At 60.8% G+C, this 23,187-nt stretch overlaps 2 protein-coding genes across 5 annotated transcripts in view; one reads left to right on the plus strand and one right to left on the minus strand.

The window, feature by feature from the left end:
• Positions 1 to 1,511: 1,511 nt before the first annotated feature.
• On the plus strand, positions 1,512 to 22,917 carry GRAP (GRB2 related adaptor protein). Of its 2 annotated transcripts, XM_032498967.1 has the most exons (5): positions 1,535 to 1,728; positions 8,618 to 8,715; positions 12,707 to 12,829; positions 19,406 to 19,574; positions 21,533 to 22,917. In XM_032498967.1, exons 1-5 carry the CDS (start codon positions 1,651 to 1,653, stop codon positions 21,716 to 21,718), a joined length of 654 nt encoding a protein of 217 aa, XP_032354858.1. In that variant the 5' UTR covers positions 1,535 to 1,650; the 3' UTR covers positions 21,719 to 22,917. The 2 variants fall into 2 exon arrangements, with proteins under 2 accessions (XP_014406934.1, XP_032354858.1); XM_014551448.2 differs by lacking the exon at positions 19,406 to 19,574 and having other exon boundaries at positions 1,512 to 1,728.
• Positions 22,866 to 23,187, minus strand: part of SLC5A10 (solute carrier family 5 member 10) — a 49,797-nt gene continuing 49,475 nt past the window's right edge. For all 3 annotated transcript variants that reach the window (XM_032498965.1, XM_032498966.1, XM_032498964.1), the window contains one exon: positions 22,866 to 23,175. In XM_032498965.1, coding sequence (XP_032354856.1) covers positions 23,069 to 23,175 — 107 coding nt within the window. In that variant the 3' untranslated portion in view covers positions 22,866 to 23,068. The remainder of the gene's footprint in view (positions 23,176 to 23,187) is intronic.

A 23,187-nucleotide genomic window follows, 5' to 3' on the forward strand; every position in this document is an offset into this window, starting at 1 on the left:
ACAGACCCCCCCCACCTGCACTCCTCGCTTCACGTCTGATTGGGTCCATGGCTTTTACTCTACCATCCACAACTCGGCAGGTACAGGCAGAGACCCATACAGAGCACGGCCGTGCTTCTGTCCGCCAGGAAACAGGACGCATAGTTCTAAAAATGTATATTATATTTTACATATATGTTCTGTATATGTATAAAGTTTTATATTATATATACATTTTATTTTATTATTTATTTTAAAATATTATATATATTTAATTATAATATAGATAAATTCATTTTACATATATATTTATATATATATATACACACACACATACATACATATACACACACGTTCACTTTTATGTTTATAAATTTTTTCCTTTCTCTGTCTAGGGAGAGGGTCTGGAAGCAAGGACACCTCCACAGTGACAGGCGCACGTCACACTGGGACCCTGGTTTCTACGCCTCATCCTCCTTCCCGCAGAGAGGGCTGTTCCAGGGCGGGGGCAGAAGTCCTGGACGAGCCGGAACAGTCTGTCGGAAAGGCAGGAAGTGCTCAAGAACAGTGGGGGTGTATCAGGAGGACAAGGGGCATCTGGAAGGGGATCCCACAGGCCAAATCTGGGACAGTGTGAGCCTCAAGAATAATAACAGTGACGGCTCATAATCCGTTAACTAAAACATGAAAGCATGTTGTGACCATATGGATGTACGTGAGGGAGGAAAACTCCTTTTTTACCCAGTCTGACGTCACAGTGATCAGCCCAGTTCCTGTCCGACACCCTGGGGCTCTTCCTCGTGTTCTCCTTGCAGGTGCCTGGAGAAAACTGCAGTTCCAAACAGCGTTGCTGTGTTATTTACACCTTTTCCCAGGATACTCGCACACCTGTTCCAGAATTGCCACACTGCTACCACCGCCTACAGCAAAACGAAGGGAAAGTCGAGATTTATTTGCAGGCCTTTTTCACCTTAGAATCACATCCCACTGAAGGTGCCTGGTGTTTAAACCAGAAGAGGCATTTTCTGAGTGGGCTTTGATGGATGAATAGGAGTCTTCTGGGCAGAAAAAGGGAATGAGAATACCAGGCAGAGGGACACGCACGTGGAAAGGCTGGGGGACGAAACGGGTGACATGGACATGTGGGGTGTCCCCCCGCTGCGGCTGGAACTCAGTGTTTGTTCAGAGGGAAGGGGAATAACAAAGGGGTGTCTGGAGAGTTGGGGTGGGGGTGGCGCCTTGGAAGGGGTCTGGTTGTGGGGTGATGTGGCGGGCAGTGGAAAGTCGCGAGAGGCCATCAGCATCTAGAAAGCGCGGAGGACAGAGGCAAATTAGTGGGGGTGGCGGGGACCACGAGGCAATGCCGGAGCTGGGGGAGGCTCTGCGTCCTTTCTGCTCTGGGACCTCGTTTCATCACCTGTAACGTGGGTGTGGGGGGAGGGCCCGCCACCAGGGCTGCCTGGGGACTCCCTGGGGTCTGGGGTGGGCCCGCGGCTCACGGCCCTGCTCTGGGACATCTCTGCTTCCTGTTTCCCCAGTCAGGGGAAGTAGCAGCCTCAGCTTCAAAAGCACAAACACGCTCGCAAAACAAAGGAAGACCGTCCTCAACCGCGGAGGAAGCAGGAAGCTGCCGGCCCTGCTCGGGGCCCGCGGCCGGCTGGGGACGGCGGCATGGAGTCGGTGGCCCTGTACAGCTTCCAGGCCACGGAGAGCGACGAGCTGGCCTTCAACAAGGGGGACACGCTCAAGGTAAGGGGGGCGCTTAAAACCGGGGCCCAGACAGACCCCTAAACAGAGCCCAGCCTCCGGAGGAAGACAGGCCCAGCCCCTCCGGTGACGGCTGTGTGGTTCAGGCCAGGCCACCTCTTCCCTCTGCGCCTCAGTTTCCCCATCTGGGAAATGGGAGATAATGGAGGATCCTTCCTTTGGGGCCGCAGTGAGGATTCGGGGAGACGTTAGTGCCTGGCAGGAGGTGATTCAACACCCAGTTTCCCTGGAAAGAATTTGAAAAGAGAGTGGGAGAAAGAGTGAGCGCAGAATTACGTGCACACTGACTTATCAGGGCCAAGACAACCGTGACGTCGGGTCATGCTGGCTTCCAGGCGGCCCGGGCGGGCGGGCCCCTGGGCGCTCTCTGGAAATGCCCTGGCTACAAGTCTGCTTCTGGAAACAGAGCTCAGGGGCCCTGCTCAGGAGGAGCCACGCCATGAGTCGGGCGCTGGACCTGCCACTGTCACGCTGAGGAAGTCCCTGCCCCTCCCTGGGCCTCCGCTCCCCTGTGGGAGCAGTGGGCAAGAGACCCGACTGTCCTTCCAGCTTCACGCACAGGAAGGGATGGGGCCTCCCGTGTGCTGATACCGTGCGGGGCCAGTGCCGAGGCCAGCAGGGCACACCAACGCCCCTTCAAGCTGCTGAGTCCCCATTTCACAGGCGGCTAGGCGGAGGCACAGCGGGTGGTATGACTTGCTTGGTTTGGGGTCAGATTTGAACCCCCTGTCCTTTGACTCTGGAACCTGTGTTCTGAACCCTGTGAGACTGAACAGGCTGGGCTGGGGCCAGGAGACTGGCAGTCCCCAGGAGGAATCACATCCTCTCAGGGGAATTCCCCCTTCTCTGTGCCGGGACACCTGCCTGGCCCCCTGAGCTGCTGGCTGGGGGCCCCGAGGACATGCAGCCAGCTGGGGATGGGGCAGGCTTAGTGCAAGCACTCTCCAGCCAGGGTATGAGGCGCTGTGAATGGATGGTCCACTTCAGCGGCCTCATTTTCCAACCTGAGAGCTGTCTGGGGTCTCTAGACCCAGACTTGGGGCTTGGGAGGGAGTGGAATGGGGGGGAAATTGGAACGGGGTGGGTGATGGGCTCAGAGTGATGGACTGAGGTGGGTGACATGGATTTGTGGGGTCCCCCCCAAGGCAATTGTTGTAAAGACCGTGACATCCCCGCTCTCCTGCCCTGACTCCGGTGCTCGCCACCCACCCCTAGATGAGTCGAGTTTCCCACTAAACTTTGCTCAAGCATTGGCTAACTCCTGCCGAGTTGGCCTCTAATGGGGGCTCCTGAGGGCAGGGACATAAAACAATGCCTGGCAGGGAGCAGACTCCTGGCAGGAAAGGAGGGAAGGAGGGATGGTGGAGAGAGGAAGGAGGGATGGAGATGTTAGCTGACACGGGGCACCAGGTCTGTGGAGACCGAGGAGGGAACCTTTCAAGGAATGACAAGCCATGGGAGGAGCTGCCTTTTCTTTCGTTCAACAAACACTTGCCAAGCCACTGAGCACCTGCTCCATGCCAGGCATTGTCCTGAGTGCTGGGGACTCAGCAGGGACAAAGCTGGGCCCTGCCCTCCCAGAGCTGAACTTCCTGAGGCTGAATGATGTCAGGCGTGACAAATGGACGGAAGAAATCAGTCAGTCAGGGAGCTGGAGTGCAGTGTTGTGGTGGAGGGGGCAGGGGGACCGCTGCAGATGGGGGGGTCAAATGAGGTGACACCTGAGCTGAGAGCCAAAGGATGAGCAGGAACCAGCCATGCGAAGAGCCGAGGGAAGGGGGGGAAACAGCTGGTGCAAAGGCCCTGAGGCAGGACCACAATCTAGTGTTTGAAAGTTAAAAGAAAGTTCTGTTGCTGAAAAGCAGTGCAGGAGTCGGGGCCTGTGGAGGATTTGGATTTTATTCTCAGCATGGGGTGTGCTCGTTGAAGGGTTTTCAGCCAGGAAAGGACTTGGTAAAATTTACCTTTTGAAAAGATAACAGAGGGGACAGGAGCAGGAGCAGAGGCTGCTGCAGTCTGGTAGGTAAGATGTGATGGCCTGGGTCGGACCCAGAGGTGATCACACTCAGTGAAGTAAGTCAGAGAGAGACAAATGCCACAGGGTATCACTTCTGTGTGGGATCTAAAAAAAGGACACAAGTGAATTTATTTACAAAATAGAAACAGACTCACAGACGTAGAAAACAAAGTTGTGGTTAACAAAGGGGAAAGGGGGGAGGGATAAATTGGGAATTTGTGATTAACAGATGCACACTACTCTACATAAAATAGATAAACAACAAGGTCCTACTGACCAGCATGGGAACTATATTCAATATCTTGTAATAACCTATAATGGAAAAGAATCTGAAAAAGAATATATATACCTATATGTATTCTTTTATATATATATAAAACTGAATCACTTTGCTGTACACCAGAAACTAACACAACATTGTAAATCAACTACACATCAATAAAAAAAAGAAACAAATGAAGTGCCTAAACTAAGAAAGAATACATGACAAAATGACTGAATATGGATGTCCTTCATATGTAAAGAGCTCTTAGAAGTCAACAAGAAAACTGCAAACAGTGTGATAGAAAAATAGACAAAGGATACGAACAGGAAAATTGCCCAAAAAGCAATGCAAGCAAGTAAGTGCCCAAGTTCACCAAGAACAAGGCGACTGACTGTTTCCCACTGGCCAGCTCAGCAACATTTTATTTTAGAAAGCATCTCCAAGGTTGCTGAGGGTGTTGGGAAAACATGCGCTTTTACACGTGTGTGGTGAACAGGCAGAGACACCACCATTCTGAAGGGCATTTAAAAACACATAAAAACCCTGAAAAATATCCATGCCCGGTGCGCCAGAAATTCCACGTCTGGGCTACTGGTGTCATCAGAGATGCACCTGCGTTCTTCCACGAGGACGTAGGGGCACGCAGGGTGCCCGTCAGGTCGAGGCACTGACGACGCAGCAGAGAAAACAGACACGTCACTGCTCACACCGCTGACGTCCCGGGGGCCACCACGGGCCGCACGCCAGATAAATAAGTAAAACAGTGTCAGATGGAGACAGCATGTGGAGAAAAACTGAAGCCAGGGGGCAGTGGAGACTGTGGGCGAGGGTTTGCAGCACAGAGTCAACCTAGCTTGCCTGCCCAGGGACAGCACAGGATACGACGGCCCCGAAACGTGCAGTTTGGGTGAAGATGCTCAGGAAGGAACGTGAAATGGCGAAAAGGCCGGAGGCCACGTATTTACACAGAGAACATGTGTCCACAGGTGTCAGCTTCAAGGAGGGAGACTGACAGTCAGCCACGGGGTCTGTGCCTAGAAAAATGACCAGAGAGAGAGAGACCTCGTCAGCCAGCCCCCGGATCTGGGCGACGTGCCCGGCAGTCTGTCCCTCCTTACTCTTCGGCCTTGCCCAGAGGGAATAGAAATAAGCAGGTGCTCCATCCAGGGCCACACGTGGCGGCGGGGCCCACGCCCTCACAGGCACCAGCTCAAGTTCTGCCTTGATTTAATTGTTTTAATTGAAGTATTGTCAGTTTACAATGTGTCAATTTCCTGCCTTGATTTAAGATTTTGATGAATTTTTTGTGTGTTAAATTTTAAATAGACGGTTTTTAGAACAGCTTTAGCGTTACAGAAAAATCAAGAAAATGATACAGAGGCACGTGCCTCCCCCCACCCCCACCCCACCTGGTGGTAACATTTTATGTGATTAACCTGGTGTATTTCTTACGTTAATGGACCAATACTGACACATTATTATTAACTAATGACCATATTCAGAGTTTTGGCATTAATCATGATTTTCGGATGGAGTGCCTTAAAATATTATTTGTCTTAACTCCCAGTATTTGGAGCTCCCTTAAATTCTGCACCCGAGGTGCCTCACTGGCCTCACGCTGGCCCGGGGTCCACTTTCTATCACCGTGAAAATGTGACTGTGATGTCTCCCGTGTCCCCTCTCCCGAGCCAAGGCCAGTGTGTGGGTTCGGTGACTGAGCTCCATGACCTCCATTCACGGGTCCAACGGGCGCCTCTCGATCATGCCCCGGCCAGGCCCCATCCCGGCAGCGCCCGCAGACACACACATCCCAGCCTCTGGGAGCCCGCAAGAAAGTGTCCTCCAAATCTGAGCTTTGCTCTTAGACAAAAGGTCAGTGCCACGTGGACCCGCTCTGGCCAAGTGGCCCCAGTGTCACTTCCCTGAAACAAAGAACCCCCACCCCAACAGGAGGCGTTTCTGGGTACACAGTACCTGCTGCTCCCCGCTGGAGAAGGGTTGTGGGTGGCGACTTCACCCTGGTCTCTTCACGGCCGGCCTGGCCCCAGGACCCAGACCTGGGAGCCCGCGGCCTCCTGGCACTTCCACCGAGACAGCTGGCCTGACTCCGGCCTCCACAGCCCGCCCTGAGAGCCCCACCTGCTCCCCGCAGCTGTTCCCCGTGGCAGCTGATGGCTGCCGCCACCTGCGGGTGCACAGGCCCAAAGCCTGGGGTCATCTCCGCAGCGCCCCCTCGCCTCACATCCAGACTGTCAGCGGCTTGGCCAGAACCCACCCCGTGTCTGACCTCTCCTCCACACCCCAGTCCAGGCCCCAGGGCTGCTCCCCCCGGCTCACTGGGCCCTCGCAGCAGCCCCTCCCTGCCGCCTCCCTCTGCCCCCAGCCCGGTCTCCACTCAGCAGCTCGACTCAGAGCCTGCCCTGCCCCTCCCCAAGCAGCCCTCCATGGCTCCTCTTGGTTCTAAGAATAAAATCTGGGGGGAGGGTACAGCTCAGGGGTAGAGCGTGTGCTTAGCATGCACAAGGTCCTGGGCTCAGTCCCCAGTCCTTCCACCACAATAAATAAATTCATAAACAAATAACTCTCCCCACCAAATAAATATTGTTTAAAAAAGAAACAGAAGAAAATCCACACAGCTTCCCTTGGGGCACAGGCCTCTGCGCTCCCGCAGGCCCCCATTCATCTCACAGCACCCACCCCCCTCACCAGCAGACTCACGGGACTCCTCTCTGTTCTGGGGCACAGCTTCCCCCCACCTCAGGGCTTTGCAATGGCTGTTCTCTCTGCCTTCGACACTGCTCCCCACATCTTCTCACGTCTGTTTCCTCCCTGTAACTCAGGTGTCTGCACACACGTCACCTCCTCAGAGAAGCCTTTACTAACCACCCCTCTGCCCCCTGTGGACAGCTCCCCCCAGCCAGATAGCCTCCATCTACATCATCCCGACGTGTTTTTAGACCCCTTACCACGACATTGTTACCTTGTTTACTGTGTCCTTCCTCGTTTGCTGTCTGCATCTGCCCGCTAGAATGTGATCTCCTTGCTCCCTGCTACCTCACCGGGCTGAGCACAGCGCCTGGAACACAGCAGGTGCCCAGAGCCTGCACTGGCCAGGGGACAGGCCCTCAGGACAGCCCCAGGGAGGACGGCATTCAGGGCAAGGCTCGGGGCAGGCCAAGGTGTGCGCCTCCCCAGGGAGGGGCGAGAATCCCGGGTCTCAGAGAGTCTGGGGGTTTTGAACAATGTTAACAGCAAGAATCCAGCTAATGTAACTGATCAGAACATTTCTGGGTCCTTATTTGGAGTGGAGGTGACAGGAGAGGAAAAAAAAGCAAAACAGACCAGGGATTGATTACTGTCACGCACCCACATAGGGCTCTGCAGTGTAGGCCATCCAGGTGCCCATTTTACAGGAGAGGAAACTGAGGCTGTGGTGAGAGGCAGAGGCCGACAGAGAGGTCTAGAGCCCCAGGGAACTGGCCCTGAATTGCAGGCCCTAATTTTCTCATTCATTTGGGGGAGTTTTTTTTGTTTTGTGTTGTTTTGTTTTCAGCAAAAGTTTCCCTGAGTCAGCCACCTGCTTCCGTCTGTCCCTGGGGCCGCTGACCTTGCCCAGACTGCGGGGCCAGGAAGGAAGGGGCTCCACGGGCCTGGCGGCTGGCGAGGAGCGCCTGCCTGCGCAGGCGGGGCCCGGCCGGGGCCCACGGGGGCAAAGCTCGGCCACTGGGGGCAAAGCCCAACTGTCTGAGCCGCTGCCTTTGCTCCCGCAGTGCCCCTGCCTGGGCGGCTGTTCCATGTCCGAGTCTTCTCTCTCGACAAATATCCCCACTGGGGTTGAGCTGACGTGGGGACCTGCTCCAGGACTGACGGGCAGATGGCCCCTGGGCCCGGGCCAGAGACCAAGTGGGAGGAGGAGTGAGGTGAAGCTGGGGGGCCTGGGGGGCCAGGGTCCTGGTGCGTGGCCCTGCTCCCCCCGCTCTCTGGGCCTGTGTCCTCCTCTGTGAAGGGGCCTCGGAGGAGGGAGCCCAAGCTTCACGCTGCCCCCGCGGCTGCCTGGCCGCCCGGCCGCCCTCCCGTGACGGCTCCCACCCCCGCTCTGGCGGTTTCGGTTCCTCACGGCCCACCTGCGGGCTGCGAGGAGCGTGTGACCTGAGTGGCCAGGCCTTCCCCTCGTCCCAGTACACAGACCTCTCTTATTTGCTCCCTGGTGCCTGAACCAGGTCAGCCCCTCTGAGCTCAGACGTGAGGGCTGTATAAATGCAAGTGACCCCAGGTGACCACCTCTAGGCCGGGGACCTCAGACCTGGGGTGGCAGAACCTGAGAGTCCGGCTCAAGCCCCCTCCCTCCAAAGCTCAACCCACCTGCCAGATCCTCCTGTGTTGCCCAGCTGTGCTCCCCAGGGAGGCTGCAACCCACCCCGGGCCAGGCTGGACGGTCCTGGGGCCGGGCAACCACAGCTGGCTCTGTGACCTTGCCCTCCTCTGTGGCTTGTCCCTGGGGCGGGCGAGGTGAAGCCCACCAGCGGGTCCCAGCAGGTGGCAGCCATCCCTCCTCAGTGACCAGGTGGCCGTGTCTCTCCCGCCCACAGATCCTGAACATGGAAGACGACCAGAACTGGTACAAGGCCGAGCTGCGGGGTGCCGAGGGCTTCGTCCCCAAGAACTACATCCGTGTCAAGCCCCACCCGTGAGTGCCGCCCCTGCCCCGCGTCCTCAGGGCGGCTCCCTGTCCCTGCAGCCAGACTCCCCACTCAGCCAGGCTAGGCTGAGCTGCCTGCGAGGCCTCACCCCAGCTCCCTCTGTCTGCGTGGGGCCCCCAGGCTCTACCTCGAGCAGAACTGGGGGAAGAGACGTGAGGACTTGCTGGGAGTGGTGGCAGCACCAGGGCCAGCCCAAGACACAGCACTGAGGGCCTGGGGCCCCCAAGGGGGCCCAGGGGAGCCCGGAGAGGACGGGGGGGGGTCCTAGAGCTCCCCCCGCGAGGCCGGCTCAGCCCTGTGTGGGGTGGGGGGTGCAGGACGCAGACCCTGTGGCCCTGCCTGTGGGGTGTCGGGGGAGCTGGACATTGCTGAGCAGAGCCTGGGACAGGATAGAGCGGGAGGCATGTGTGGGGCCCAGGTGTCCTGGGTCTGGGGAGCCCCCAGTCAGCTTCCAACGCTGACGCCCCATTCTCAGCCCCAGGACAGAACTAAGTGGCTGAGAATTTGTGAAAAACCACCGGGATGTGCCTGCAGTGAGGGCCGAGGCAGCCCCGCTACTGCTGACTCAGTCATTCACCAAACACTGGCCACGGCCCCAGGGGGCCCAGCCTGGGTGATGCTGGAGACACACATGAGATGCTGGGGTCAGAGCAGCCTGTCCCGCAGGAGAGACGGGACATAAAGTATGACAAGGGAAGGCAGTCAGCACTGAGGCGACTAACCAGGGAGGGGTTCTCAGAAGAGGTGGCAACAAATGAGGTTTTGAAGGATGTGTAGGAATTAGCTAAGAGGAAAAAGAGAAAGGCTCCCCAGGGAGGGGGACAGGGACGGCAGTGAGGCAGAACCCCCGGCGTGGGACTGGCAGGAGGCCCTCAAACGCCAGGTGGAGGGCGTGGGAGCCGCAGAGGTGTTTGAGCAGGGGAGGAAGTCAGCCAGATATGGGGGCAGGTGACAGGGCCAGGCAGGCTGGAAGGGGCAGGCTGGGAGCCGTGATGTGTGAGGCTGTGGGTTGGAGAGGGAGGGAGGTACAGGGCCAGGGTGGGGCCCGGAGCTTACTTCCTCTTTATCGTCTTCCTGTGCAGGGCACCCAGGTTCCCTGCAGGGCTCCAGGCACCCCCGCCTCCCCACGGGCACGACAGCCCCGGGGTCTCAGCCCCGCAGCACCCCTCTGGGCTGGGTGACATTGGGCAGGTGTCTGCCCTCTGGTCTTACGGTCTTTCTGTCGGTAAAGGGACAGCAGGAGGGGAGGGAACCCAGCCAGGGCCCCTAGACAGGGCCAGGCCAGTGCAGGACATGGTGGGAACAGTCACCACGGCTGGCTGGTCAGGGAGAGCCTCCAGGTGAAGGCCATGGCCAGCAAAGGCCAGGATGGGAGGACGCTGACAAGCCCCAGCAGAGGCTCCTGTCTGCTCAGGGAAGGAAAACGGACAGATTTGGCGGCCAGGCCTATCGGGGCAATGCCAGCTGTCAAGGTACTTTGGAGCCACAGAGGGTTCCAGTATCTGATGGCCCTGCGGTCCCTGGGGCCAGCTCTGGACACTCGTGTCGGGGACAGAGCACGGACAGGGGTCAGGCCCCCAGCCTGCCCAGCCGAGGCCCAGGTGCGTTCTCGGCCAACCTCAGCCCCTGCCCCGGCCCCAGAACAGCAGTGGGGAAACTCCAGCTCAACGCCCGACTAAGCCCGTCAGGTTCCGGGGCGTGTGGTCGGGGGAGCGCAGGGGTCCCAGAGGGCCTTGTGTCCACACCAGGCTGCTCCTTCCCTGAGCACTACTGTCACCCCCAGCTGCCCAGGGAGCAGATGCAGGCCAGGTGCTCCCGGAGCAGGCCTCACGGGCAGGGACCACGGAGGCCCCTGACCCAGCCATGTGGCCAGTGGGGTTCAAGGGGGGCTTCCTGGAGAAGGGCACTGAAGGGTGGAGCAGAAGTTCTCCAGGGGCAGCAGACAGGTGCGGGGGAGGGGGTCACAGCAGCAGCAGTGAGCACCTGCAGGCGGCAGCCCCCTTGTTCTCCCAAGGGCCCCGTGAGCTGAGCACTGCCATCACTGTCTCATGGGCAAGGAGACAGCGGCACAGAGAGGTTGCGTGGCTTGTCTGGGGTCACACGGCTGGTGGGAGGCAGAGTGGGCTTTGCAGGCAGGGTTGTGGGCCCCGGGCTGTGCTCACCAGGATGGGGTTGGGGCGCCGTCAGAGCAGCTGTGGGGCTGGGGGAGAGTCAGAGGCCAGAGACTTGCTGTGCAACCTTTCGGGGGATCCCTGCCCTTCTCTGGGGCCCTGTTTCCACATGAGGAAAATGGGGTACTGTGTGAGGCGGCCACGGGAGGGGTGGGCTGGGTGCTGGGGGCAGCAGGAGATGCTGGCTTCCCCCGCACCCTGTCCTTTGAGCCACTGAGGACCTACTTGGTGGGGGCAGGGCTGGCCCCCTCAAGGCTGTGGCTGCGAAACCCTTTGAGGATGACAGCCACCCACACACTGATGCCTCCTGTGGGGTTTTTGTGGCTCTGTGGAGACACCCAGCCCTCAGGAAACGCCCACTCGGGGCCCCATTGGAGTCCTGCTGCCGCAGCAGCGCCTACACCTGTGTGCTGCCGGGGGCTTCCTGGGGGAGCTCCCCCGGGGCCCCGAGTCCCCAGCCCTCCCCATCCCAGCTCAGCCTCCAGCCTCCAAAGTCCAGAGACCCAGGCCGAGCTCAGAGGGTTCCCCTGAGCCCCTCCCCCGGCAGTCACTTCCACCGCCTCCTCCCGGGGAACCCGCCCTGAGATGGACCCAGCCCCCCCTCCCAGTTAAGGGGCAGCAGTGGATTAGAACCTCCCGGCCGGCCGAGGTGTGGGCTCCCAGGAGCAGTGCCCAAGTAGTGTCAGGACCAGGGCTTTACTCCAGGCTGGGACGCGGGCAGGGATGGAGCCCCGTGAGGACAGGGCAGCTGCTGGTGGCCACTGGCCAGTGCTCCCTCTGGCTGGACCCAGGGGTTTGCCCGCCCGCTACCGCTCTCCCCGCCGAGACCGCTCCAGGGCCGGTCGCCCCGCGCAGGCCCAGGGCGTTAGTTGCCTGAAAAAAGCCCCTGGACGGAATCACCGGTTTTCGCGCTTGGCCGGGCGGGCAGGGAGCGAGCGGGGCTTGGGGCAGGACCTCGCGGGGCTGGGCTTGGAGGGCTCGGCTGTCACATCCTGAGACAATCGGGAAAGTCCTGCTTCACGTCCGCCAGGGCCAAGCTCGGACCCAGGGGGCGCTGGCGGAACGAGGGACGGACTCATGCCGGGAAGGAGGCTCTGGGCTGCCCGTGGGCACCAAGGTCCCGCTGCGAGACTCCAGCCACTTAGGGGCTCAGCTGCCCCATCTGAACGATAAAGCGTCCAAGCTGAAACCCGGGGGCCCGGGAGCCAGTCAGAGGCCACCCGGACCCAAAGAGCACGACGGCAGGGCTCCGCCCCAGGCCCTGCAGGGCTCGGGGGTTCACCAGGCACCACTGAACACCTGCTTCTGTTTGGTCAGAGGAAAAGGGACTCGAACCTGTGCGAGAACGTCTGAGCAGCCCCAGTCTGTGCGTCTGTGAAGCAGGCGCAGAGGGCGACCCTTCCTCACCCCATCAAAGCTGCTGGGGTTTTTTGGGTTTGTTTTTTTTTTTTATCTTTTAAAAAAATACTTTCTCACTTTTAAGAATCTACCGTGTGAAATGGAAACTCACCTGGGTTTGGCTGGGTCGGGGCTCACCGAGGCTGGATTTTCTGTTCTCATGAGGACATGTGTCTGTCCGGTGTGGTGGGAAAGGCTCAAGCTCAGAGGGCAGGACGCTGGGGGCGGACCCCAGCCTGCCCTTCGCGGTGTGGGAGCTGGGGCACGAGGACTCCACCTCTCTGCTGATCACCTGTACAGTGGGCACAGCCGTGCCTCCAGTGTCTTGGGACTGCTGTGCTGAGTGGCCTGGCACCGGAGGCAGGGCTGGCCTGGTGGCCTGAGGCCCTCACCTGTCCCCTCTCTGCAGGTGGTACTCTGGGAGGATTTCCCGGCAGCTGGCGGAAGAGATTCTGATGAAGCGGAACCACGTGGGAGCCTTCCTGATCCGTGAGAGTGAGAGCTCCCCAGGGGAGTTCTCCATCTCCGTGAAGTGAGTTCTGACCCGGAGTGTGCCGAGGAGGGTGGGACAGGCCCGTGGAGTGTGGAGAGAGTGACCTTCTGGGGGTCGGGGATGACATGGACCCTGGGGTGTGGCCCGCAGCAGTGAGAATGCTCCGTGGCCTTGGACACCGGGCTGAGGGCCCACAATTATTCTGTGAGTAGCTAGTCACCAGAGGGGGCTGATGAGCTGGACTGGGGGAGGGAGAGCAGCCGGGCACCAGGGCAGGTGTCCGGGATGTGCTCTGGACAGGGGCCCACCATGTGCTGACACAGTAGGGAGGATGGGCCCTAGGGCCGGGTGCTTTGGTTCAGATTCCAGCTCTGCCATTTCCCGGCTGTGTGACTTTGGGTATGTCTTAACCTCTCTGCCTATTTCCTCACGTGTAAAATGGGCTATTGCAAGGGGTAAGTGAGTCACTCTGTTTAGAGCAACGAGAACAGTGCTGGCACTGGAGCGGGGTGGCCATGGCGGGAGTGTCTGGCTTTGTGGCAGCAAAGAACCCAATCCCGGAGGCCACACCGGGGGCAGTGGAGGACCCTGGCTGGAAGGAAGGGGCAGGGACAGGAGTGGGGGCTGCAGGGGCCAGGCCCCTGGCTGGTCTCTGTCCTTCCTGCTCCCAGAACAGCAGGATCTAGGTGCCTTAATTCAAGGAATAGTCACTGAGCTACAAGCCACGTCCTAGGCTGTCCCAGGGACTTGGGAAATGACAGTGAAAAACCAAAGTTTCTCCCCTTCTGGGTTTGCATCTTAGCTGGGGAGGCAGATGGTGACTGAGGAGACAAGTGAACACAGCAGGAGCCGGGGTCAGGGACGGCCTCTGAGGACGGGGCGTTTGGGCAAAGCTCTGACCTGGAGGTGGAGGCAGCCAGGGTCAACGGGAGTGTGGACGAGGAGGAAACTTCCAGGCAGAGGGAATGCATATGCGAAGGCCCTGGGGTGGAAATGCACCCGGGGTGCTTCTGAGCCCCCTGGATCACCACTTCGTCCACAGCGCAGCCTCCATGTCCCAGGAGGTCCCCTGTGGAAGCAGGAAGTGGCGGGTTTCCCTGTGCCGGCCTCCAGGCTCTGGCCATCTCCTGGGAATGGCGCCTGCCAGGCAGGCTGGTCTGACTCCTGGTACAAGCCCAAGGTCACCCAGCAAAGTGGGGCACAGAGGGCTCCCTGGGACGGCCCCTGCAGCCTGAGCTGAACCCCCACCCCTCCTTTCCTTCCCCTGTGAGCGGATCCCACGGGCTGAAGTTCAGCCCGTGTGCCTTGGTGCCCTGCCCTGCCGTCTCCTGGAGCCTCCCTGTGAGTGCAGCCCCGCTGCCCATGGGCACAGGGTTGGCCCAGACCTGCCCAACCTAGGGGTGTGAGTGTGTGCATGTGAGTGTGTGTGTGCATGTGCGTGTGCATGCCACATGGCAGGTCGGGGAGCAGTCAGTCCGCGGAGCGTGGTGGTGCAGGGGTCTCCACGACGACTGAGTGAGGGAAGTTCGCAGACACACCTCGCAGGCTGAAGGAGGTGGCAACGTGGCTAGGTCCTGAAGCATGAATGGGAGTTTGGCGCACAAACAGGGGAGAGGGGATGCGGGGCACAGGGAACAGCCCGCGCAAAGCCGTGCAGGTGGGACAGTGAGGGGTGGGCTTGGACGGCACCTGCTTTGACCAGGAGGGGAGATGGGCAGTTCTAGGGAGCCGTTCTTGAGCTGGGAGCCAGCCCCAGTGCTGTCGTGGGACGGGGGTCTCAGAGCCACCCTCGAAATCCCAGCACCGCCAATCTGGCCAAGGCCCCTTCCCTAGGTCAGAACCCCCAGAGGCTTCCTGGGCCCCTGGGCCGCAGTGTCTGCACCGCACCGGCAGGTGGCACCCTCCAGCCTGGGTTCCGTCCCCCTGGGCCTGGGCTCCTGGGTCCTGCCCCCTCCTCCTAATTCTACGTCCATCGTCTCTCCTGGGCCCTTTCGGGGCCCTTGGTAGACCAGCAGGCAGGGATCAGAGCAGGAAACTGAGACTTGGGGCATTTGTGGCTAAGAGAGCCGGCTTTTGAGCAAGAATCAGCCCTGCTCCTGCGCCAGCTGCGCGAGCCTTGCCTGGGAAATGAGCACCAGCGTGAAGTGCTCGGGGTGAGCCGGCACAGCCAGGGCTCCAGAAGTGCCAGCCACCGCAGTAACCGTTACGTGCCGCCTGGCCCCCCCCCCGCCACGGCCCAGGGCCGTAGAGAAGGGGCAGGGGCACGTGGGGCGGGGGGCCCGGCTCGCGTCCCGGTCCTCATCTGCAGCGTGGAGACGGGAGCCCCGGAAGTCCACGGCCACCTAGAAAGGTGACAGCTGTGCAGACCCGTGTGAGAGCGGCTCCACCCGGGCTGGCTGGGCTGTTGGGGACTCTGACCCCACACGCGTGGCACCTCCTGCACGCTCACACTGAGCCCCATAAAGCTGCCAGAGGCGGGGTTTACGGGCTGTGTCCTTCCTCACGGGGTGACGGTGGCCCCGGCCAGCTGCCCTTTACCAGTTTCCAGAGGGCTGTGTCCCCCCGCCTCCGGGAGCACCCTGGCCTCCGCGGGGCGCACCGCAGGGCTGTAACGTGTGTCCCGCACCCCCATCCCGGCTGCCGTGGGCCCCTTCGCCAGAAGTGACAATTTGTTCCCAAGTGAGCTGCTTGGCTTCCTTTCCCACCGAAGGCGTCCTGGAGTCCGTGACGCGTGCTGGCTCTGCCCCTTGGCCACCAAGCCCCGCTGTGCACCGGGCCCTGTGCCTGGTGCTTGGGACTGAGCCACGAACAAACCAGATGAAGTTCAGGTCCTTTAGGCACTCACGTTCTACTGGGGTGACAGACAATTCTATATACAAACGATCAGAAAATTATATAAGATCTTGGAAGATGATAAAATCTCTTGGGAAAATGAAGCAGGGAAGAACTGGGGGGACACAATTTTACACATGCAAAGACAGGAAGTGACCCGGGAAGCCCAGCGTGCAGGTAAGGAAACAGAAGCTCAGAGACCTGCAGTAACTTGCCGAAGGCCACACAGCCAGAAACAGCCAAGCTAGTGCCCACCGACCTCTGTGACCTGAAAGACCGGGTTTATCCTCCCACTCTCCTTCCCTGAGGCCCCAGACCCAGCGGGAGTCTGTCTCCACAGCCGTCCCAAGGTCAGTTTGATTCGATCTCATGTCTGCTGCAGCACCAGTAATCCACCCCTTCCCTTTTCACAGATAGGAAAACTGAGTCTAGAGACGGGCTGGGTAATGCAGATCACCTAGCAGCAGTCAGCACCCAGGCCTCCACCCAGGGGGTCCACAGGCCCCGAGCGGGGCAGTCCTGGGGCTCCTGACCTTACTCCAGCCTGGTTTATCCTCCCTGGGCAGCCACTGTCACCTCTGCTACCGCCACCAGACCAGAATAACTTGCTAGGCGGGACGAGTGGCTGCAGCATCGGGCCTGGCTTCATCCTTGGGCTTTCCTGACAGCCCCCAGCCCCCTGGGTAGATGGGCGTGGGGGTCATAGCAGAGACCAGCACACCCACGTCCAGGCCCGCCCACAGAGCAGGGAGAGACAGGCGCACACTCCCGGCACAGGGGAGACAGACGCCACACTCTCAGGCCAGGACACACGCATGCACGCCCCAGGCTCTGTCCACGGTCTTGTGCCAGCTCCAGGGGCCCCCCGGCCACGCACGGGCCAGCCCCCCCAGGCTGTCCTCCCCTCCCCGAGCTCAGGCGGGCCTGCCCAGCAGGGCTGTCTGCACTGGGGCCGTCCCTCCCAGTCCAGGGGTCATCGGGACTCGGGCTTGAGCCCCCACGTGCCATGCACCTCCCTTGGGCCCGGGGAGGTGGGGGACAGGCTGGCTGGGGGAGAGAGACAGAGACAGAGAGTGCCCGGGGCTGGGTCCTCACCTGTCACGGGGAGGTGCGGTCACTGTCAGGCTGGGGCTGGCGCAGCAGGACAGGCCCCACCGCAGGCCTGGCTGCCCCCGCTGTGGGCAGGCTCCCCCAACAATGCGCGCTGCACACAGGCTGGGCTGGGGCCCGCCAGCATCGCGGGTCTGAGAACCCGCAGAGTCTCGGGCTGCCAGGTCCGAGAACTCCTGGGCCCCTTGCCCCTTTCCCAGGTCCCGTCTTCTGTTCTCGGCCCCCCGACCTCCGGCGATCAGGGGACGCTTCCTTCTGGGTAACCTTCCCGGCAACTGAAGATAACCCTAAAACACCTAAGTGTGCGAGCTGTGCTCACTTGCGGGTGAGATCTTTGCAAGCCCACCACACCCTCATCTGCGCCCTTGCCTGGAGGAGAGGGGCTGCCCGCGCCCCGAACTCCTCCTTGGGGCCAGCACCTCAGGCTCTGCTGTGGTGGCCCGGTGTGGAGGCGGGGCCCCTGCTCCTGGGCCTCTCGCCTGCCCAGCCGCTGGTCAGAGAGACACCCCTCCCCGGGCACCACAACCACAGTCCGGAGGTCAGGACAGGGCACTTGAAGTCTTGGGCCCAGGCAGGGATCTGTCTGCCTGCCTGCCCTGCTTCTATCCAGAAACAGGGACACGTGTGTCCCGCAGTCACAGCACAGCAGCTCAGTCACCTGGGAACAATGCCTGCTGGTCGCACATGAGTGGCTCTTGTCTCTGCAGGGATGATCGCTCCTCCCGGTCACAGAGCCTCAGGCATGCTCCCACCACAGTTCTGTGGGGGAAGGGGTTATCCTGAAAGTGGACCCCCCTGGAGAGGCCGGGACCACAGCTCAGAGCCAGCAGGGGATGGTCCAGGGACAAAGCACCCCATGAACACTTATGCCTTGGACTGCGACGCTCTATTCCCTGAGTCCAGCCTCTCCCAACTGAGCTAGACCCTTGGGCCTGTTCCTGCCTCCCTGCCTTTGGGTGTCTGGTCCACAAACCACTGTGTGCAGTGGGTTATAAGCAGGCTGTGCGAGGGGCTGAGGAACCTAAGGGGTCACCTGATTCGGACAGAGGCAGTCTGAGGCAGCTCGCAGGGTCTGGGCTGTTTTACCTGGGCTTTGAAGCATAAGTAGGAGTTTGCCTTGAGAAGAACTGGAGGACAGTGTATGCAGAGGCCCGGAGGCACGTTTGAAAGTGGAGAGAGGGCTTCTGTGTGGTTCAGACCCTTGACTGGGACCAGGTGGGGAGGACACACACACAGAACAGAAGGTATTCACCTGGAGCAAATCTCTGCCTTAAATCTTTCACCTTAACTTTTAACAAGGCAATCCGCCAGCCCCGGGGGCTGACGGGGGAGGAAGTGAGCCGCAGGCGGGGGTGGACAGCTCGGCATGGGTGGTGGACCCCGTGCTCCTGCTCAGTCCCTGGAAGCACTCGGACAGTCAGCCTGAGGGGACTCAGGCTGTGGGCACACCTCGGTTTGCAGACCCACCGCGTCCAAAGTTGTTTAATAGGATTTCACTTAGAACCAGGAGGTGTTTCCTCCTTTTTACCATCGTCTCCAGACCCCTGCTTGGTTCTGTTGGTGACAAAGTGAGAACGTGGCCTGTGGCTGGGGGTGGCGGGGAGCACCTCCCTCCCAGTGGCAGCCCTGTGTCCCCAGTGCAAATGCCTGGCCGTGTCCACCTGCCACTCGGGCCTTGGCTTCCCCCTACCCCTGCACCAGGGCCTGATTCGCTCCTCGCGGGCTGTGCACCAGGCCTGGCCTCCCTGCGGCCGGGAGGTGAATGCCATGGTTTGTGCTGCCCGTGGTCCCTGCCACACCAGCACCACCTCTGGCCTGGATCCGTGGCCTGTCCTGGCATGGAACCCGCCATGTGTAGGAAGGTTCCAGGCAGATCCCTCTGCCCAGTAGAGCAGGCTCCACCCCTCTGGCCAGCCTCGGAGTTGCAGGCCCTCTTTTCAGCTGGGCCAGAAGGGACTTGGTAGTGAGTCGGAAGGCTGAGCAGAGGCTGGCAGATGAGAAAGGGGCTCTGATTACATCAGAGAGTAGATGAAGGAAATGCGGCTGGACGTGTCACCAGAGCCAGAACTCAGGACAGAAGGTTTAAGACTTTATCCTGAGGACAATGGGGAGCCATAGAAGGTTCTTGAGCTGGGGTAGGGGTGGGTGGATGTGAAGGGTCATGAAGCATCCAACACACCTGAGCTCCTATCACATCAGCAGGTTTTGGTCTGAATCAGGATGGTCTTAGGGCTCAGTCTTCAAGGGACTATAACGCTGGGAGGGAGTGGGGGAGGGGGAAGGGTGTCCAGTCTGAGGGGAGGTTGAAGAGAGGAGAGGCGGTCTGACCACCTCTCTCAGAGGAACCCGTTGAAAGTTGCCAGTAAATGAGCACTTACCCAGAATGGAGAGGTTCTTGTGAGGAAATCGAGGTTCAGAGAGGTTATGCGATTTGCCTAAGGTCACACAGCAAGAAAGTACATGTGCAACAGCCTTCCCTCCACACTGCACTGCTGGGGACTCATCGAGTCTTTACCGGAGGCTGGTCCGTGGGGCCTGGGACCCTCTCTCCCACCTCACCCCTCCTGGCCCCAGCCCTACTGAAGAGAGCAAGGCCTGGTTCTGGGCGGCGGTGGGCCAGAGCGGGGGGCGATGCCCGGCTGAGTGGCCGTGGGGCCTCTCCCCCTCCCCTAGCTACGGGGACCAGGTGCAGCACTTCAAGGTGCTGCGTGAGGCCTCGGGGAAGTACTTCCTGTGGGAGGAGAAGTTCAACTCCCTGAACGAGCTGGTCGCCTTCTACCGGACCACCACCATCGCCAAGAAGCGGCAGGTCCTCCTGCGGGACGAGGAGCCCCTGGTCAAGGTGGGTGGGCCGGTGGGGCGGGCCGAGGGAGCGTCTGCAGGGGGCTGGCCTCCCCGCACCCGTCCCAGTCAGCCCCATGCCACGGAGCAGGGTCCAGCCCAGGTTCTGAAGTTCTCTCCTGGTGCTGCGGTGAGGCCGGCACAGGTGGGGAAGGGAGGCAGCAGAGAAGGGGAAGAGCAGCTGGAACTCCACGGGCAAACCAGCCCCCGGGGCCGTGTGGGGCACACATTAGGTGCTCAATGCATGTTTGTTGAATGAGTGAAGGCACTGACACCTGCTGGGCCCACTGGGAGCCACGCTCTGAGCTGGGCTCTGTATGTGGGAGCCTCGTGGTCCCCACTGAACAGGTAGGAAACTGAGGCTCGGGGAAGAATGTGACTCATCCAAGGCCACATAGTGGGCAGGGTCAGTGCTGGCTTCTGGTCCCAAGGAGCTGGCCTGGGGTGGCAGTGTCGCGGTGTGAGCGTTGGCGGGTGAGGTCCCAGCCCGGCTCCTGGGTGGTGGGTGGGGGTGGGGGTCCAGCCGCCCCTCATCCTCACAATAACAGCAATTTGCCGGCAGCTTTCATCAAGGGGCCCCGGGGACCAGCTCTCACTCTCATTAGGGTGACAACAGCAGCCAACAGGGTTATTAGCTCCAACGTGCTGTTTTGTTTGGGAGGGGATGTCAGCAAGGCCTGGGGCTGGAGGTCGGGACCCTGGACAGCCCAGTGAACTCAGGTCCTGCAGAGGGTGGGGAGCATGGCATGGCCAAGGCCTGGGGAGGGGCTGCCGGGCTGCCGCTCCAGTCCTGCCCTCCTCCTAGACCCCGCCACCGTGCACGTGTGCCCACAGGGCCAGTTCCTCCCCCTCCCAGGCCTCAGTCTCCCGTTTGCCCAGCAGGATGGGCCCTGGGATCTGATATGCTAGGAGAGTCAAACAGGCCTCAGGAGACCCCTCCTCAGGACGCCCTTCATCCTACCAGCATGCCTGGCCCGCTCAGCCTGACTCTGAGGGTCGGCTCAGCTTTGAGCTGGGTCTCAGGGACCCTTCCCTGCTGGGCCTGCCCCCCAGACTTCCATCCCCTCCCCATTGCTGCCTGGGCCAGCTCTGCCCTTGAAGAGTGAGAGAGGGCCAGGATGGAGCTGGGGGGCCGCCTGAGGGCTCCCCCACACCCACTGGCCCTCTCTGGCCTGGCCCTGGAGTCACCTGTCCCATGGGGTGACTCCAGGGCTGGCTCCATCCCCGGAGACCCAGGCCGCCTCCTCCTTCCTGGGCAGAGAACAGCTAATTGCAGCCTGTTTATGATCCTATCGCCTGTCTGGGATAAGATTCCGCAGGCTCTGAGCTGAGAGCCTGGTGGGGCGGGCAGGGCCAGGGCGCCAGGCTGACATGCCTGCAGAGAGCTCTCGTCCAGCTGCTGTGTGCAGCTGGGGAAACCAAGTCCCACGGAGGGCAGGGATTTTCCCAAGGTGCCCTGGGGCACAGATGGGCCTGGACCCAGGCCTTGGAGTAGCACGAAGCCTGGCCAAGGGCGACGGCAGTAACTGCTAGTAGCTACGCATCACTTCACAGCGTGTAAGCCCCTCCTGTGGTTCCAGGGCGTAGAGTCAAAAGTTATCCCGGCTGCCAGAGAGTCAGGAAACAGACCTCAAGCTGGGCAGGGACCTGCCCAAAGTCCTACGCTGCGGCCCAGGACTCACGTCCCCCTGGCCACCGGCCCTGTGGTCCCAGCTAGGCCACCAGGACAGTGGCAGTGTCCTGTGTGGAGCAGGGTCTGTGCTGCAGACACGCAGGGGGATGGCGGGAGTCCCCCTGGGCAGGTGGCTGCCATCAGGACCTGGATGCAGAGGCAGATTCAACCCCACTTCTGCCTGAAAGACCCTCCCCACTCTCAGGAAATCACTCCTGTTGGGGCCTCTTTGGGGACAGCTGGTGGGGCTCCTGAACGGCCCCACTAACTACTTCCTCCCCTCGCAGCCACCCCGGGCCTGCTTTGCCCAGGCCCAGTTTGACTTCTCGGCCCAGGACCCTTCCCAGCTCAGCTTCCGCCGTGGGGACATCATCGAGGTCCTGGAGCGCCTCGACCCCTGCTGGTGGCGCGGCCGACTCTGCGGGCGCGCAGGCTTCTTCCCGCGGAGCTACGTCCAGCCGGTGCACCTGTGACCAGGGCGGCCCGGGGTGGAGCCGGCAGACCGTTCGTCCAGCAGCCACTAAGGTCCAGAGAGAGGACTCAGGCACCCCCGGCCCAGGGCCTTGGCCTGGAACATGGGCCTCCTGACTGCCTGACAGGCCTCCTGCGCCTCATGCCAACTGAGACAGGCCCAGCGCCCCAGAACCCAAGGGCCGAGGGGAGCTCCTGGGCCTCCCGTCGGCCTCTTCCCATTGGCTGCCAGCCATGTGATGTCACAGCGTGCCGGCAGGGCCCGCCCACTCCAGCCATCAAGCCCCCATCCCCTGGGAGGGCTGGTTCCACCCACTGGGGACTCAACCCAAGGAACCAAGGGCTGGGTGGGTGGGTTCACCTTGGGCTGGCCACCCACTGGGCTTGCCGGGGCCCCTCCCTCCAAAGGCCCCAGAGGCTGGCTCTGGCGGAGGCGGCCAGGGCCCTGCACACGTGTTGACTTGGACTCGCTGGACAGACTCAGGTGGAGACTGATCTCTTGGCAGCCCCATGGAGACACTGGGCTCCGCGGGGGCACCTGACACCCTTGCCCACCAAAGACGCTGTAGGGAGGGTCTGGAGGCCCTGAGGAAGGGCGGGCAGAGGGGAGAGAAACAGAGGCAGCTGCTCCCTTCCCGCTGGCCCCGCGGGATGGACAAGTAGCCGCCTGCGAGACGCAGCCACCCTGCTTATATTTGTTTGGGCCCAGGTTCTGCCCAGACCGGGCCCTAGGGAGCTACAGGGGGGACTTTGGGCCAGGTGGGAAGCTGGGGCCAGACCTGGGCTCCCAGGTCCAGAACGGGGTGGGCAGCCAAGGTGGGGCCCGGCTTGAGGAAAGGCAGGTGTCCACGAGGAAGGTGCCACCAGCAGGGGTTCTAAGCAGGTTCCCGGGGGCCTTGGGACACAGGCAGACAGAGGGGGCTTGGAAAGGGCTTTGAGTGGAGGAGGTTGAACAGAGAGGGAGACACAGAAGGCTCCCAGCATCTGGGAGCAGGCGGGGCCAGGGAGGAGCCCTGGAGGGGCTGCTGGGGGGCTCTCCCTCCACCCAGGGCCAGCCTGAGCTCCTCGAGCCTTGGGCTCTGACAGACGGCGCTGCTCCTGACCTGGGCCCGCAACCTCAAAATGACAACAGCGAAGGAGCACAGGATGTTCATCAGAAATCTCATTTTTCTTTTCAATTACAACTACTATTTTTGAAGTATCACGCATTCTTTTTTCCCATTTCCTCCCTGATTTTTCAGGGCTCCTGCTTGGCTGGCTTGCCCGGTCGCTGGGCACTGACCCGCTGTGTGGCCGCGGGGGCACCTCCCTTCTCTGGGCCTTAGCGTCCTCGGTGGGGACGGGGGGCAGCGTCAGGCAAAGTAGGCGTAGAGGAAGATGTTGACACACACGAGGAGGATGGCGTTGACGCCACAGACCCGGGCCCAGAAAGCGTGTTTCTGCGCTGCCTGGCTGTCACCTGGAGCGGGTG

The sequence above is a fragment of the Camelus ferus genome, chromosome 16 (genome assembly GCF_009834535.1).
Source record: "Camelus ferus isolate YT-003-E chromosome 16, BCGSAC_Cfer_1.0, whole genome shotgun sequence".
Lineage (NCBI taxonomy): Eukaryota > Metazoa > Chordata > Mammalia > Artiodactyla > Camelidae > Camelus > Camelus ferus.